This window comes from Zootermopsis nevadensis, unplaced genomic scaffold, assembly GCF_977971745.1.
Source record: "Zootermopsis nevadensis isolate Lab colony 2312 unplaced genomic scaffold, Znev_1.0 Znev_ptg000040l, whole genome shotgun sequence".
NCBI classification, from domain to species: domain Eukaryota; kingdom Metazoa; phylum Arthropoda; class Insecta; order Blattodea; family Termopsidae; genus Zootermopsis; species Zootermopsis nevadensis.
The window spans coordinates 416,894-434,709 of NW_028259172.1; the positions used below are offsets into that span (position 1 = coordinate 416,894).

At 40.6% G+C, this 17,816-nt stretch overlaps 1 protein-coding gene across 16 annotated transcripts in view; it reads left to right on the forward strand.

Annotated features, from left to right (window-relative positions):
- The window catches only part of LOC147871747 (uncharacterized), a 49,696-nt gene extending 40,740 nt beyond the window's left edge, over nucleotides 1-8,956 (forward strand). For 14 of the 16 annotated variants that reach the window (XM_087360171.1, XM_087360170.1, XM_087360173.1 and 11 more), the window contains 6 exons: nucleotides 849-992; nucleotides 1,698-1,853; nucleotides 2,152-2,360; nucleotides 2,781-2,926; nucleotides 3,560-3,710; nucleotides 4,627-8,956. In XM_087360171.1, the coding sequence (XP_087216297.1) occupies nucleotides 849-992; nucleotides 1,698-1,853; nucleotides 2,152-2,360; nucleotides 2,781-2,926; nucleotides 3,560-3,710; nucleotides 4,627-4,744 (924 nt within the window). In that variant the 3' untranslated portion in view covers nucleotides 4,745-8,956. The other 2 variants (XM_087360181.1, XM_087360180.1) reach the window with 2 other exon arrangements.
- Nucleotides 8,957-17,816: the final 8,860 nt, after the last annotated feature.

Sequence of the window (17,816 nt, forward strand, 5' to 3'; positions counted from 1 at the left end):
CTTTGATATTTATGTCTGTGACACAGTCGCATGATTTTTTAAAAATAATTCAATCTTAATTTTGAGACATTTTACAGCATTTCAAAATGTGTCCAGAAAGATGAAAGGAAGATGTGATAGTGTGTACTGTGGCACAGTGGGCATACTTATTATATGCAAGGTTTTCTGGAATCATAGGTTACAGGAATATCTTTATCTTTTATGGATATTAAAATCTGAACAAGGAGGACTTGGTGATTAAGTAGAAAAACCTTGTGTTAGGCTTTTTTTTTAAATAAAGATAATGCTGGTATGCCTGACTACTTTGGAAGATCCTATATCATCTTTTTGGTACATATCAGGGTAAGCTGGAGTTGGAGCAGAAGCTGGAGTTAGAGCAGGAGCAAGGTACCAAATTGGAGTTGGAGTTACAAAGAGTTCAGCAGAGAGCAGAAGAGCTTGAATCTTCAGTGGAGAAGGAGAAGCAACTGGGACAGCAGAAGATAGAAATAGAGAAGGGAATAATCCAACAGCTAAAGAGAGAGTTGCTTACTGTAGAGGGACAACAAGACATGTTTTCTCAAAAAATATAACATGCTAATACTCAGATATGTTATGGGAGCAATAATTTTGAACTTTTGTCACAAAAAATAAACTAGTGCACCAGTGTATACCAGTTTAGTCTTCTGAGTTGTAGGGTCGTATATTATTGACGGAAGCGTCCAACATTTCATTTATACCCTGAAATGGGGTGGTCATTTCTTCTGAAATGTCTGAACCTTCTTCCAGTAATGCATAGTGTTCTAAACTTTTATTTTAAAAATGTTATGATGAAAGTGTGGCATGATATAACTATACCCGTGATTCAGAATGTGAATGTGATGCTGGAGCAACATGTGACCGAAAATGCAGAAGTAGCCCTTACACTCTCTCGGCTAACAGGGGAGCGCCAACGCCTACAGGCCCGAATTAAAGATCTGGAAGAGCAGCTCAAGACTGCACATAGGTCACAGGTAAGGACAGGTGGCTTTACTTTGCTCTAATCCTTAATAGCATTTTACATTAGTTATTCTTTAATGACATTAAAATGTTGGATTCTGAACAAATTTATATATAAGTGGAATTTCTGAAGTTTCTGTTATGTGATTAGTAACTACCCGCTTTAGACATAAGAATTTATAAAACATTGTGTCAAAACTTGAGATTTGAAGTTCTCACAGCAGTGAATATGTTGGTGTTTTTCTTCTGGGTTGTGATGCTGTATGGATGCATAGCTGGATACTAGAGTTTCAGAGATAGATAGATGGAAAGAGAGAGAGAGAGAGAGAGAGAGAACACATACACGTGTGCACACACTATTTTGTTGCAAATCTAATCATTTTTTGTGTAAACTGGGTTGACCTGGACCTAGTTTTTGTCCACTGGCATGTGTAGTGTACTTAAATATGTACCTTTGAACCATATCCTGAACAATTTCAGTCCTGTTTGTAACTTCGCAACCTATTGCTCCAAGATATGTTATATTATACTCCTATTGATGCACAAATTTTCCATGTGTGTGTATACATTTTGAACTACTATGATTTTTTATTCCATACACATAAAACTTACAATATCATTAAATAACCTTTGCTTATTTTATTTTATGACACACTTAATGATGCTGTCAGATGCTCATGCTGTATAGCATCTTATAGATGTGTTTTATCTCATTTGAGGTACCCGCTGAAATGGATTCAGTACACATGGAATTTGCTGCAGAGAGAACTTTATGGGCACAGGAGAAAGCTGCACTCAAATTGGCATTGGCTCAAGCTGAAGCTGATGCCATTCATGGTTCTAGAATAGGTGAAGGTGCTGACATCACTGATAGAGTGAGTTTTTCCATGTTCTTACTTTTAAGAGGCTAATGTGTTTTGGCACATGTTTCAAGGTGATGGTTTTTACTGGAAGTATCAGTCTGTTCATTTTTAAATGAAATGCAATTTACCATACATTATGAAGTTATAGTGTAAACACTGTTAAATAAATTCTATAGAATATCTTTTACAAAGTAAAGTAAAGCTGTTCTGCTGTACGCCATGTAGGTGCTTGGGGGGAGTTTTGGACAGTTATGTTATGTTGCATTTTGGATCAAAGAAAGCTTAATTAATATAAGACATGCCTCTGCAGGTGAAACACTTGTTTGGAAAGTATCTACGGTCAGAGAGCTATCGTAAGGCTCTAGTGTGGCAGAAGAGGTATCTTCTAGTTGTTCTTGGTGGGTATCAAGAGTCAGAAGCAATCACTGTAAGTCGCCTGGCTCACCTGTCTGGTGTACAAGAAGCCATGCTTCACCAGCAGCATTCTGTGTCTCAGAAAAAACCAAGGACAAGGTTTAAGTAAGTTTTTTAATTTTTAAGTTAATACTGTCAGTTATTCATCAGACTGATATTATGTCAACTTCTTCCTGAGGCGTTTACATTTTATATGGATTGTCTAACAACCAAGCCTCTCCATCTGTCTCTGCCTTGATACTCTTCGTCCCATGTTTTTCTATCCTGTCTGACATCTTTCCTAATTTGTTCCCAGCTTGATCTCAGCCTCCCTCTTCAGTGTTTTACTTTCATATTCAAGGCCTTCTTTGGGATTCTCTCTTCATTCATTTTTAAAACATGCCCATACTGTAATATGTTAATTTACCTTCCAAAGTTTTTATTTTTAAATGCTTTCTAATTATTTCAATCCTTATTCTTCCTTAGTCTTTTCCATCTGTGCTTGTTAAAAATTTAAGAAGTCATTGCATGGTTGTCATGTTTCAGGACGGCAGCAATAGTCATGATTGCGCTGTCCCGTATGCGTTATTTGGTGCAGCGGTGGCGACTCGGACGTCGGGTAGGAAGCAGTGCTGTGCTGAGTAGAGGTTGTAGTGAGAGTACACTGTCCAGTGCGCAGTCCTCGTATCATGGTGAGTAAACAACATCTTATTGCGGACTTCGTTTGCTGTAAAAAGCGTTTCAACATTCCTTGTATTATAACTCCCTAACATGTTTATGATGTGTAGTAGGCTGTTTCCTATATCTGTGGCTATGACACTAGTCAGCAGTGGTGCAGGAAACTGATTAGTTAGATGTGAGTACCTGATGACTGTAGACATCCGACATGTTAGGCATCATGACAAACAAGTTAGGAAATATAAACATAGTGGAACATTCCTTGCACATTTGCTAATGGTCCTGTTGATGTCAGAGTTGTTGGGGGGGGGGGGGGCAGTGACATACCACCATTACCACTATGGTAGCAGAATCCAAATATTTAAGTCTCTTAATACCAAAGACCATTCTGAACTGGTTCCATCTACCTCCCTTCCTTACAACTTTTCTTCTTAAAATCTGTCCAATTGATGTCTTTTCATTACTATCTTGTTCTTCTGTAAGATGCTCTTTATGATGTTACGCTGAAGTACGTCAATCTGATTCGAAAGGTTAAGGGTATCAAGTATATGTGTTTTGTGTAGTTTCATACATTGAATATACCCATTTCTCAACTTACATATTTTGTTATCATGCTGCTTTCCTACATAAGTCTTTTGTTGTTTCAGGTCCAAGAAGACATGGGTCATCAACATCTGTGAGCAGTTTAGGAATTTGCAGAGCCCCTGCACAAGAGTACGATGTTCTCATGTCTCCACCCAGTAGAGACCGACCCATGTTGCAGAGGTGGGAGACTGATTTTGTACAGCACCATGTGAGGTGAATGTGTGGAAATGTTTGATTATTACCTCTTCTCTTATTATTTTCTTCCTTTTTGTTATACTCTGACTGGCCATATATAGATCGGGCAACTGGTGGTAATAATAAAGGGCCAATACATCTGTACCTCAACTGAATAGTAGTAACATGCAGTAGACAGCTGGATGTACCTATACCTTTATTGTAAATAATAATTGAGACAAACTGTTTGTATTTTAAACTTCTAATTTAATTGAGAGGGCTTACCTGTTTCTATTGATAATTAGATCTCATCTAAGAGTCTAATTTGGAGTTACCACTGTTTACTTTTAAGGTTGACATAAATACCATTTTCTCTGCACAAAATTTGTGTGTTAACACAGCAGCAGCACTTACTGGCTTTTTTGTTTCATTTGTCAGGGACAAGTAGGTCAGTGTGCTTGTTGAGCCCTTGTAATAGCATGTAATGTTTGAGACATAAGGAACTCATGTCTCTGGATTTGCAGGACATGAATTGAAGAGGATTTTATGGTAGGAGTGGTTTCGATCAGTAAGTTGACAGGAGAAAGATTGGGGTTTTAAAATGTTATAATTGAAGCTCAAAGAGACTTTAATGGTTCTTGCATTTATCTTGAATTAGAAGGGCAACAGGTTTATTTGGTATTTTGGTCTGCAATCTCTGAAGTTCAGGATAAAAAATGTAATTTATGTTGGGCATATACTATGATGTTGAAAACTAAATTGAACAGACTCAAGACTGGGTCAGTGGTGGGCTTTTATGTTCACAGCGTTTCAGCTTTGGGTCTTAGTACCAACTGATACTCTTAAAATACTTAATGCAAACTACTCCATTTAAAGTTGATTGCCTATTTTTGGCTGAGGGTTGGAAGTGTCACATACAAGTATTTCATATTAATTTTCCATTTTCTGTTTATAGGAGTACAGAAGGCATTCCTGTTTCACCACTGAGGCCATACCATGTGGCTGAATATGTTGATAGATTTGACCAACTCCAGAGAAATCTTGGGTTGAGTTTAACAAAATCCCCACCTTGAACCCAAATAAACTTGCCAGTTTACTAGATGTATGTTCAGAATTTATTTGGCCTGTATCTTTCTGATGATGTTGGTGATTTAATTTGGTCAGAGATCCCAAATAACATTGCATAGATAAAATCTGTTTAGTAAAACTTGTTAATATCAAAGTTGTAGCAGTGAGTAATTAAAATTAGAATATCCGTTATCATTTGTTAAGTGGTGCACAACATATTTTTGTAGTAAGGGTTGTTGCTGATTGAAAACAGGATGGCACTGATTAATAATACGAACTGTAACATATTTTCTTAAATCTGAATGCATGTTTTACTATATGTATTTTAATTTTATGTAATTTATTTTTATATATGTATATAACACTATTATCTTCATAGATTAACTTTATTTTGTAATGCAGCAAGTGCCATCTTTATAAATAGAGGAACATATATTAATTTTCCCCTTTTAAATTTCTTCACAAAACATTTTTGTTATAATTTGTGAGCACTGTCTGCACATAGATTTTCAGTTCTGAGAACATTCAGTATGAGTATGTGAGATTATATCACATTGTATGTCACCATTTCATTTGCCATACTGCACTCTTGACATACAAGGGCAGTTCAAATCTGACCCAGAATTTGAATTGTTTCTCATGAATAATACTGTAGATTAATATAATTGTTGAACATTAATTCCATGAGATGGGACAAGTGTGTACTTCAGAAAGACTGCATGATTTGAAACTTTTAACAAAATTCTGGATAAAATTTGAACCTCCTAAATATTTGTTTTCAGGACCATAAGTTTATCAACAAACAGTCATTTCAGTAATAAACCACAATTAAAAAATTCATTTTAACATTTAAAAGAGAATTTTTACTGTACATTTTCATAGGTGACACTCCATGTTAGGCTTGAAATTAAACACAAAACCTTATATTCTCATGTATAGTTTTTTCAAGAGAGGTGCCTTTGTAACCTTAAGTGCATGTTTTGCATTTCATGAAGTTTGCTACCTAACTCGTAGTGATATATGTTTGTGAACACTTTAACAGATTAGCATTAGCAAGTCACCGTGGATTAAATTGTCTTTGTACATTAGCCAAGAGAGCATTTGGAAGATGCATTATACACATTCACACACAAATGTAAGTAGTTATTCCAAAAAGAGTGAATGCTATGAATTAGTGGTTCGCAAATGGTGTCAGAACACTTTTAAATATGAACTCGGTAAACTTGAGTGGAGAATTAAGTGGAGTATTCACTCTTCTGTGCTCACATATTAACGAAAATGTTACATTATAGCTTTGTTTCTTCTTGGAGAGTACCGGGAGTTGTGCAGCCCTGTTACTGGCAAGTACTTGGTCATATCTTTTCCATTGTTGTCATTTGAAATCACTGTACTGATGGACTAATCATTTGTTGCATGATATGTTTTAAGAAATGGAGTATTCTGTAGAACTGAGCCATGGTCATTAACTTCCTGTTTGGAATAAATTAAGTTTTCATTTATAATTTAATATTAAAGTTAATTTGTCCATGGTGCTTAAGTAAGCCGCACACCATGCAGACAATTGGGTGAATGGAGATATAGCTCCAAATGTTCTTAATCTTGGCACTTGATGGAAGTGAATGGTTAACTAAACACATCAGTGTTTTTCACTTGAGGAGAGAATAGAGTGCTCCAGTATCATTAGGATAGGAGGTTAGATGGGCCCCAGAATTGGTCTGGATGCAGTGGCTAAGAGAAAAATCTGTGCCTCTGCCAGAAATTGAACCCCAAACATCCAACCCATACCCTAGTAGCTATAGTAACTGAGCTGTCCCAGTTCCCTGAGGTCTGAGATAAACTTATTAATCCATGATTATAAAATTTTTAATGACAGGAATCAACAAGAGTGAAGTATTCTTGAATATCATCGTTTTCTGTGATTTTAGGACATTTTATAATCCTGTTATAACTTTAGAGACTCATTAAATAAATCAAACTGAAACTTTAAGAAAATTCAAATAAATTTTGATAGTGACATGCCCTCCACTTCATGTTTTGCACACGCAGAATAATGGGCACAACTCAAAACATGTAACATTTTGTAGTGAAGCAATTTTAAATTTTATAATCTGTATATAAAGAGCTATAAGGGTGTAACTGATATGCAGCTGAATGGATAGAAACTACAGCTGTGGCCTTATTATACTGTTAAAAGCAACTTCAGCTTTCAAATAGTACCTTTTTTAATTATGGTCCTGTTATTCTGTGTGTATGAATTGTGTTAATTGTACCATCATGTCTCAGTTGTCTGACCTGTCTTTGTAAGAATTTGGTTCACGGTATGAAGGTGAGGTTGAAATTAAAGTAGGAATGGCTTGCAGAGATGTGTGTGTCTCTCTCGCTCTCGCTCTCTCTCTCTCTCTCTCCCATCCCTCCCTCTCTCCTCTCCCCTCCCCCCATAAAGGAAAAAGTTTTCATAAAATTACAACTACCAATTAGACAGTAGCCATATTATTACTTTTATGTGAAAATATGAAAAGGTTGTTTAAAATATGTTTAATTATTTATTGTATCATATATTTATAAAGTATTCATAACACTTGCAAAAAAACAACTTATTTTGAGTTTGATAAATTTTGCATTCTGTACAGATATTTTTAAATCTCATAACATACTTGTGTTTAGAAACTGCCTGCCCAAAAGGCGTACAAAATTGTCTAATACATTAACCTCTCCCATTAATTTCCACATCAATAAGAATACCAAGATATATATGTAAGTATACAGTTGTGTAGAATTTTGTTTGAATAGAATGGACTATTTTTTTATGTCTCCCTTATCACAAAATTAATTTTAAAAAATTACAGTTAACGAAACAGGATTGTTGTTTAAATTGATAATTTTACATAATATGTAAGTACTTTGGAACCATGTATAATTTCACTGTACTTTATTTTTATTGTGTAGTGCTAGAAATGTTCTCTGTCTGTTACTGCAGTATGTACGCATTGTGTCATTCCAGTGTGTTTCATATTGATCAGGAAGAACTTTCTAGTCATGAGACCTGATTAGGATAAGAATACCAGTAATCTGAAGTTCAGGGTACAATGACTTTTGAACAACATTTTATGTCAGTCATTGTGGGCTAACGGCAACAGTCTTCCACATTAAAACACGCCATGTGAAACAGAGGTTCTTGCCAAATATGAAGTTACTGGTAGATTGGTAAGTTTGTAGTCAATTTATGTGCAGCAATGTCAAGTGATAGAAATCTGAGCTTAGAACTTATGTGACCTAATTTTTTATAATGTTATTTTCTCCACTCTAGAAATAATGGTTGTATCTCCGTGGCTTTTGCCACATGTTGTGATAAGTTTCACCACCTGACGTTAAGGTTGGCAATGATGTAGGAGAGGCTTAATGAACAGCATACCCTGACAATGGAGAACTCTGTTATCTGTAGGCAGTATTAAAATCATTAGTCATGTTCATCTCTTTCTTGCAAATTAGGTGTATTAACGCCTGTCTGTTCCTTGACCCTCTAAAGAATAAAACTTATTTGAATGATACAAAAAATATTCCTTTGTCCAAGAAAACACACTAAAACACCATTACACCTTAAATATTTTAATGGTGATTAGAGAAATGTTTTGCTGTTTGTTTCTTGTGTGTGGTCCGATTTGTTTTAAATATCTAGTCTCTGAATACGAAAGAGTGTGTATATTCTAATAGATGATATGGTAAAAATAAAATGTACCCCTGTTTGAGATAGTTCCTCATTGTTTTTTAGGTCACTGTTACCAAAGTGAAAAGAACGTTAATATTAAGATTAAATGAGAAAACTTCTCTGTATAGATTGTATATGTAATGTGTTGTATTTTTAAGGTTTCAGTATTGAAAGTTAGTGCTGTACGACTAAATTTGAGTGTTATATTTCAGCCTCAAGATACTATTCCGTGTTTTATTGCTTGTTCAACTTGTAAATCGTAAGTTTTAAAAGGGCATGTTATTCTCAAAAGTTTTGCTGATCTAGTTTTGCTATAATATTATTAGGTCTGGTTAATTCGGTGATGAACCTTCTGGTTCCATAAGCCATCTAGTTAGTTAGTTGTTATTAGATCTGATTTTACATTAGTGTTTCCTACATTTCTTTATTCACTTACAACCAAAATATCCTTTGTGATGTATGTAAGATGTATATATATGAATGAAAAATGTACAAATGTGATATTAACAGATTTGAGTGCTTCATTTTGGAATTTCTTCACTTATAGTCCCTCCTTCGGTATACAAGGTCCCCAACATCAAGGCTTTTCAGGTTGTGGGCCAAACAGTATCTTGGATTTCATCATAGGTTCAGCCTTCTTAGTGACTGTAAGGCCATACCTTTTCTTATAATCCTGAAAAGTATCAACATTATCTTCATACTCATCGCCCTGATGATGGAGGCAGTTTGACCTCCGAAGCGTTCGTTAACATCGACCAGACTACACAGCGTAACAACTCAGAAGAAAGAAATCTTAATATTCACCGCTGTTAAAACTTCAAATCTCGTCCTGATGATGGAGGCAGTATGAGCTCCGAAGCGTTCGTTAACATCGAGCAGACTACACAGCGTAACAACCCAGAAGACAGAAATTTTCAGACTCACCGCTGTGAAAACTTCAAATCTCGCCCTGTTGATGGATTCAGTATGACCTCCGAAGCGTTCATTAACATCGACCAGACTACACAGCGTAAAAACCCAGAAGACAGAAATCTTCAGACTCACCGCTGTGAGAACTTCAATTCTCGTCCTGATGATGGAGGCAGTATGACCTCCGAAGCGTTCGTTAACATCGACCAGACTACACAGCGTAACAACCAAGAAGTCAGAAATCTTCAGACTCACCGCTGTGATAACATCAAATTTCGTCCTGATGATGGAGGCTGTATGACCTCCGAAGCGTTCGTTAACATCGACCAGACTACACAGCGCAACAACCCAGAAGACAGAAATCTGCAGACTCACCGCTGTGAAAACTTGAAATCTCGCCCTGATGATGGAGGCAATATGACCTCCGAAGCGTTCGTTAACATCGACCAGACTACACAGCGTAACAACTCAGAAGACAGAAAACTTCAAATCTCGTCCTGATGATGGAGTCAGTATGACCTCAGAAACTTTGTTTAATATCGACCAGACTACACAGCGCATCAACCCAGAAAGACAGAAATTTTCATACTCATCGCCCTGATGATGGAGGCAGTATGACTTCCGAAGCGTTCGTTAACATCGACTAGACTACACAGAGCAAGAACCCAGAAGACAGAAATCTTCAGACTCACCGCTGTGAAAACTTCAAATATCGCCCTGTTGATGGGGGCAGCATGACCTCCGAAGCGTTGGTTAACATCGACCAGACTACACAGCGTAACAACTCAGAAGACAGAAATCTTCAGAATCACCGCTGTGAAAACTGCAAATCTCGTCCTGATGATGGAGGCATTATGACCTCCGAAGCGTTCGTTAACATCGAGCAGACTACACAGCGTAACAACCCAGAAGACAGAAATTTTCAGACTCACCGCTGTGAAAACTTCAAATCTCGCCCTGTTGATGGATTCAGTATGACCTCCGAAGCGTTCATTAACATCGACCAGACTACACAGCGTAAAAACCCAGAAGACAGAAATCTTCAGACTCACCGCTGTGAGAACTTCAATTCTCGTCCTGATGATGGAGGCAGTATGACCTCCGAAGCGTTCGTTAACATCGACCAGACTACACAGCGTAACAACCAAGAAGTCAGAAATCTTCAGACTCACCGCTGTGATAACATCAAATTTCGTCCTGATGATGGAGGCTGTATGACCTCCGAAGCGTTCGTTAACATCGACCAGACTACACAGCGCAACAACCCAGAAGACAGAAATCTGCAGACTCACCGCTGTGAAAACTTGAAATCTCGCCCTGATGATGGAGGCAATATGACCTCCGAAGCGTTCGTTAACATCGACCAGACTACACAGTGTAACAACCCAGAAGACAGAAAACTTCAAATCTCGTCCTGATGATGGAGTCAGTATGACCTCAGAAACGTTGTTTAATATCGACCAGACTACACAGCGCATCAACCCAGAAAGACAGAAATTTTCATACTCATCGCCCTGATGATGGAGGCAGTATGACTTCCGAAGCGTTCGTTAACATCGACTAGACTACACAGAGCAAGAACTCAGAAGACAGAAATCTTCAGACTCACCGCTGTGAAAACTGCAAATCTCGTCCTGATGATGGACGCAGTATGACCTCCAAAGCGTTCGTTAACATCGACCAGACTACACAGCGCAACAACCCAGAGGACAGAAATCTTCAGACTCACCGCTGTGAAAACTTCAAATCTCGTCCTGATGATGGAGGCAGTATGACCTCCGAAGCGTTCGTTAACATCGACCAGACTACACAGTGTAACACCACAGAAGACAGATATTCAGACTCACCGCTGTAAAAATTTCAAATCTCGCCCTGATGATGGAGCAGTATGATCTCCGAGGCGTTCGTTAACATCGACCAGATTACACAGCCCAACAACCGAGAGGACAGAAATCTTCAGACTCACCGCTGTGAAAACTTAAAATCTCGTACTGATGATGGAGGCAGTATGACCTCCGAAGTGTTCGTTAACATCGACTAGACTACACAGCGTAACAACCCAGAAGACAGAAATCTTCTGACACATCGCTGTGAAAACTTTTATCTCCGCCTGATAATGGAGTCAGTATGTCCTCCAAAACGTAGGTTAACATCTACCAGACTACACAGCGTAACAACACAGAAGACAGAAATCTTCAGACTCACTGCAGTGAAAACTTCAAATCTCGTCCTGATGATGGAGGCAGTATGACCTCCGAACGTTGGTTAACATCGACCAGACTAAACAGCGCAACAACCCAGAAGACAGAAATCTTCAGACTCACCGCTGTGAAAACTTCAAATCTCGTCCTGATGATGGAGGCAGTATGACCTCAGAAACGTTGGTTAACATCGACCAGACTACACAGCGAAACAACCCAGAAGACAGAAATCCTCATACTCATCGCCCTGATGATGGAGGCAGTATGACCTCCGAAGCGTTGGTTAACATCGACCGGACTACACAGCGTAACAACCCAGAAGACAGAAATCTTCATACTCATCGCCCTGATGATGGAGGCAGTATGATCTCCGAAGCGTTCGTTAAAATCGACCAGACTACACAGCGTATCAACACAGAAGACAGAAATCTTCAGACTCACCGCTGTGAAAACTTCAAATCTCCTCCTGATGATGGAGGCAGTATGACCTCAGAAGCGTTGGTTAACATCGACCACACTACACAGCGTAACAACCCAGAAGACAGAAATCTTCAGACTCACCGCTGTGAAATCTTCAAAACTCGCCCTGATGATGGAGGCAGTATGACCTCCGAAGCGTTTGTTAACATCGACCAGACTACACAGCGTAACAACTCAGAAGACACAAATCTTCAGACTCACCGCTGTGAAAACTTCAAATCTTGTCCTGATGATGGAGGCAGTATGACCTCCGAAACGTTGGTTAACATCGACCAGACTACACAGCGTAACAACCCAAAAGACAGAAATCCTCATACTCATCGCCCTGATGATGGAGGGAGTATGACTTCCGAAATGTTGGTAGACATCGACCAGACTACACAGCGTAAAAACCCAGAAGACAGAAATCTTCAGACTCATCGCCCTGATGATGGAGGCAGTATGACCTCTGAAACGTTGGATGACATCGACCAGACTACACAGCGCAACAACCCAGAAGACAGAAATCTTCATACTCATCGCCCTGATGATGGAGGCAGTATTACCTCTGAAGCGTTGGTTAACATCGACCAGACTACACAGCGTAACAACCCAGAAGACAGAAATCTTCATACTCATCGCCCTGATGATGGAGGCAGTATGACCTCCGAAGCGTTGGTTAACATCGACCAGACTACACAGCGTAACAACCCAGAAGACAGAAATCTTCAGACTCACCGCTGTGAAAATTTCAAATCTCGTCCTGATAATGGAGGCAGTATGAACTCTGAAACGTTGGTTAACCTCGACCAGACTACACAGCGCAACAACCCAGAAGACAGAAATCTTCATACTCATCGCCCTGATGATGGAGGCAGTATGACCTCCGAAGCGTTGGTTAACATCGACTAGACTACACAGCGCAACAACCCAGAAGACAGAAATCTGCAGACTCACCGCTGTGAAAACTTGAAATCTCGCCCTGATGATGGAGGCAATATGACCTCCGAAACGTTGGTTAACATCGACCTGACTACACAGCGCAACAACCCAGAAGACAGAAATCTGCAGACTCACCGCTGTGAAAACTTGAAATCTCGTCCTGATGATGGAGTCAGTATGACCTCAGAAGCGTTGTTTATTATCGTCCAGACTACACAGCGCATCAACTCAGAAAGACAGAAATTTTCATATTCATCGCCCTGAAGATGGAGGCAGTATGACCTCCGAAGCGTTCGTTAACATCGACTAGACTACACAGAGCAAGAACCCAGAAGACAGAAATCTTCAGACTCACCGCTGTGAAAACTTCAAATATCGCCCTGTTGATGGGGGCAGTATGACCTCCGAAGCGTTCGTTAACATCGACCAGACTACACAGCGTAACAACCCAGAAGACAGATATTCAGACTCACCGCTGTGAAAACTTCAAATCTCGCCCTGTTGATGGACGCAGTATGACCTCCGAAGCGTTCGTTAACATCGACCAGACTACACAGCGCAACAACCCAGAGGACAGAAATCTTCAGACTCACCGCTGTGAGAACTTCAATTCTCGTCCTGATGATGGAGGCAGTATGACCTCCGAAGCGTTCGTTAACATCGTCTAGACTACACAGCGTAAAAACCCAGAAGATAGAAATCTTCAGACTCACCGCTGTGAAAACTTCAATTCTCGTCCTTATGATGGAGGCAGTATGATCTCCGAGGCGTTCGTTAACATCTACCAGACTACACAGCGTAACAACCAAGAAGGCAGAAATCTTCACTCACCGCTGTGATAACTTCAAATCTCGTCCTGATGATGGAGGCAGTATGACCTCCGAAGCGTTCGTTAACATCGACCAGACTACACAGCTCATCAACCCAGAAGACAGAAATCTGCAAACTCACCGCTGTGAAAACTTCAATTCTCGTACTTCTGATGGAGGAAGTATGACCTCCGAAGCGTTGGTTAACATCGACCAGACTACACAGAGCAAGAACCCAGAAGACAGAAATCTTCAGACTCACCGCTGTGAAAACTTCAAATATCGCCCTGTTGATGGGGGCAGCTAGACCTCCAAAGCGTTGGTTAACATCGACCAGACTACACAGCGTAACAACACAGCAGACAGAAATCTTCAGAATCACCGCTGTGAAAACTTCAAATCTCGTCCTGATGATGGAGGCAGTATGACCTCCGAAGCTTTCGTTAACATCGACCAGACTACACAGTGTAACAACCCAGAAGACAGATATTCAGACTCACCGCTGTGAAAATTTCAAATCTAGCCCTGATGATGGAGCTGTATGATCTCCGAGGCGTTCGTTAACATCGACCAGATTACACAGCGTAACAACCCAGAAGACAGAAATCTTCAGACACACCGCTGTGAAAACTTCTATCTCTGCCTGATAATGGAGTCAGTATGTCCTCCAAAACGTAGGTTAACATCTACCAGACTACACAGCGTAACAACACAGAAGACACAAATCTTCAAACTCATCGCAGTGAAAACTTCAAATCTCGTCCTGATGATGGAGGCAGTATGACCTCCGAACGTTGGTTAACATCGACCAGACTAAACAGCGCAACAACACAGAAGACAGAAATCTTCAGACTCACCGCTGTGAAAACTTCAAATCTCGTCCTGATGATGGAGGCAGTATGACCTCAGAAACGTTGGTTAACATCGACCAGAATACACAGCGAAACAACCCAGAAGACAGAAATCCTCATACTCATCGCCCTGATGATGGAGGCAGTATGACCTCCGAAGCGTTGGTTAACATCGACCAGACTACACAGCGCAAGAACCCAGAAGACAGAAATCTTCAGACTCACCGCTGTGAAAACTTCAAATCTCGTTCTGATGATGGAGGCAGTATGAACTCCGAAGCGTTCGTTAACATCGACCAGACTACACAGCGTAACAACCCTTAAGACAGAAATCTTCAGACTCACCGCTGTGAAAACTTGTAATCTCGCCCTGATGATGGAGGCAGTATGACCTCCGAAACGGATGTTAACATCGACCAGACTACACAGCGTAACAACACAGAAGACAGAAATCTTCATACTCATCGCCCTGATGATGGAGGCAGTATGACCTCCGAAGCGTTCGTTAACATCGACCAGACTACACCGCGTAACAACCCTTAAGACAGAAATCTTCAGACTCACCGCTGTGAAAACTTGTAATCTCGCCCTGATGATGGAGGCAGTATGACCTCCGAAACGGATGTTAACATCGACCAGACTACACAGCGTAACAACACAGAAGACAGAAATCTTCTTACTCATCGTCCTGATGATGGAGGCAGTATGACCTCCGAAGCGTTCGTTAACATCGACCAGACTACACAGCGTAACAACTCAGAAGAAAGAAATTTTAATATTCACCGCTGTTAAAACTTTAAATCTCGTCCTGATGATGGAAGCAGTATGAGCTCCGAAGCGTTCGTTTACATCGAGCAGACTACACAGCGTAACAACCCAGGAGACAGAAATTTTCAGACTCACTGCTGTGAAAACTTCAAATCTCGTCCTGATGAAGGAGGCAGTATGACATCCGAAGCTTTCGTTAACATCGACCAGACTACACAGCGTAACAACCCAGAAGACAGATCTTCAGAATCACCGCTGTGAAAACTTCAAATCTCGCCCTGTTGATGGATTCAGTATGACCTCCGAAGCGTTCGTTAACATCGACCAGACTACACAGCGTAAAAACCCAGAAGACAGAAATCTTCAGACTCACCTCTGTGAGAACTTCAATTCTCGTCCTGATGATGGAGGCAGTATGACCTCCGAAGCGTTCGTTAACATCGAGCAGACTACACAGCGTAACAACCCAGAAGACAGAAATTTTCAGACTCACTGCTGTGAAAACTTCAAATCTCGTCCTGATGAAGGAGGCAGGATGACATCCGAAGCTTTCCTTAACATCGACCAGACTACACAGCGTAACAACCCAGAAGACAGATTTTCAGAATCACCGCTGTGAAAACTTCAAATCTCGCCCTGTTGATGGATTCAGTATGACCTCCGAAGCGTTCGTTAACATCGACCAGACTACACAGCGTAAAAACCCAGAAGACAGAAATCTTCAGATTCACCGCTGTGAGAACTTCAATTCTCGTCCTGATGATGGAGGCAGTATGACCTCCGAAGCGTTCGTTAACATCGACTAGACTACACAGCGTAAAAACCCAGAAGACAGAAATCTTCAGACTCACCGCTGTGAAAACTTCAATTCTCGTCCTGATGATGGAGGCAGTATGATCTCCGAGGCGTTCGTTAACATCGACCAGACTACACAGCGCAACAACCCAGAAGACAGAAATCTGCAGACTCACCGCTGTGAAAACATGAAATCTCGCCCTGATGATGAAGGCAATATGACCTCCGAAGCGTTCGTTAACATCGACCAGACTACACAGCGTAAAAACCCAGAAGACAGAAATCTTCAGACTCACCGCTGTGAAAACTGCAATTCTCGTCCTGATGATGGAGGCAGTATGACCTCCGAAGCGTTCGTTAACATCGACTAGACTACACAGCGTAAAAACCCAGAAGACAGAAATCTTCAGACTCACCGCTGTGAAAACTTCAATTCTCGTCCTGATGATGGAGGCAGTATGACCTCCGAAGCGTTCGTTAACATCGACTAGACTACACAGCGTAAAAACCCAGAAGACAGAAATCTTCAGACTCACCGCTGTGAAAACTGCAATTCTCGTCCTGATGATGGAGGCAGTATGATCTCCGAGGCGTTCGTTAACATCGACCACACTACAGAGCGTAACAACCCAGAAGACAGAAATCCTCATACTCATCGCCCTGATGATGGAGGCAGTATGACTTCCGAAGCGTTGGTTAACATCGACCGGACTACACAGCGTAACAACCCAGAAGACAGAAATCTTCAGACTCACCGCTGTAAAGAATTCAAATCCCGTCCTGATGATGGAGGCAGTATGACTTCCGAAACGTTGGTAAACATTGACCTGACTACACAGCGTAACAACCCAGAAGACAGAAATCTTCATACTCATCGCCCTGATGATGGAGGCAGTATGACATCCGAAGCGTTCGTTAACATCGACCAGACTACACAGCGTATCAACACAGAAGACAGAAATCTTCAGACTCACCGCTGTGTAAACTTTAAATCTCGTCCTGATGATGGAGGCAGTATGACCACCGAAGCGTTCGTTAACATCGACCAGACTACACAGCGTAACAACACAGCAGACAGAAATCTTCAGAATCACCGCTGTGAAAACTTCAAATCTCGTCCTGATGATGGAGGCAGTATGACCTCCGAAGCTTTCGTTAACATCGACCAGACTACACAGTGTAACAACCCAGAAGACAGATATTCAGACTCACCGCTGTGAAAATTTCTATCTCTGCCTGATAATGGAGTCAGTATGTCCTCCAAAACGTAGGTTAACATCTACCAGACTACACAGCGTAACAACACAGAAGACACAAATCTTCAAACTCATCGCAGTGAAAACTTCAAATCTCGTCCTGATGATGGAGGCAGTATGACCTCCGAACGTTGGTTAACATCGACCAGACTAAACAGCGCAACAACACAGAAGACAGAAATCTTCAGACTCACCGCTGTGAAAACTTCAAATCTCGTCCTGATGATGGAGGCAGTATGACCTCAGAAACGTTGGTTAACATCGACCAGAATACACAGCGAAACAACCCAGAAGACAGAAATCTTCATACTCATCGCCCTGATGATGGAGGCAGTATGACCTCCGAAGCGTTGGTTAACATCGACCAGACTACACAGCGCA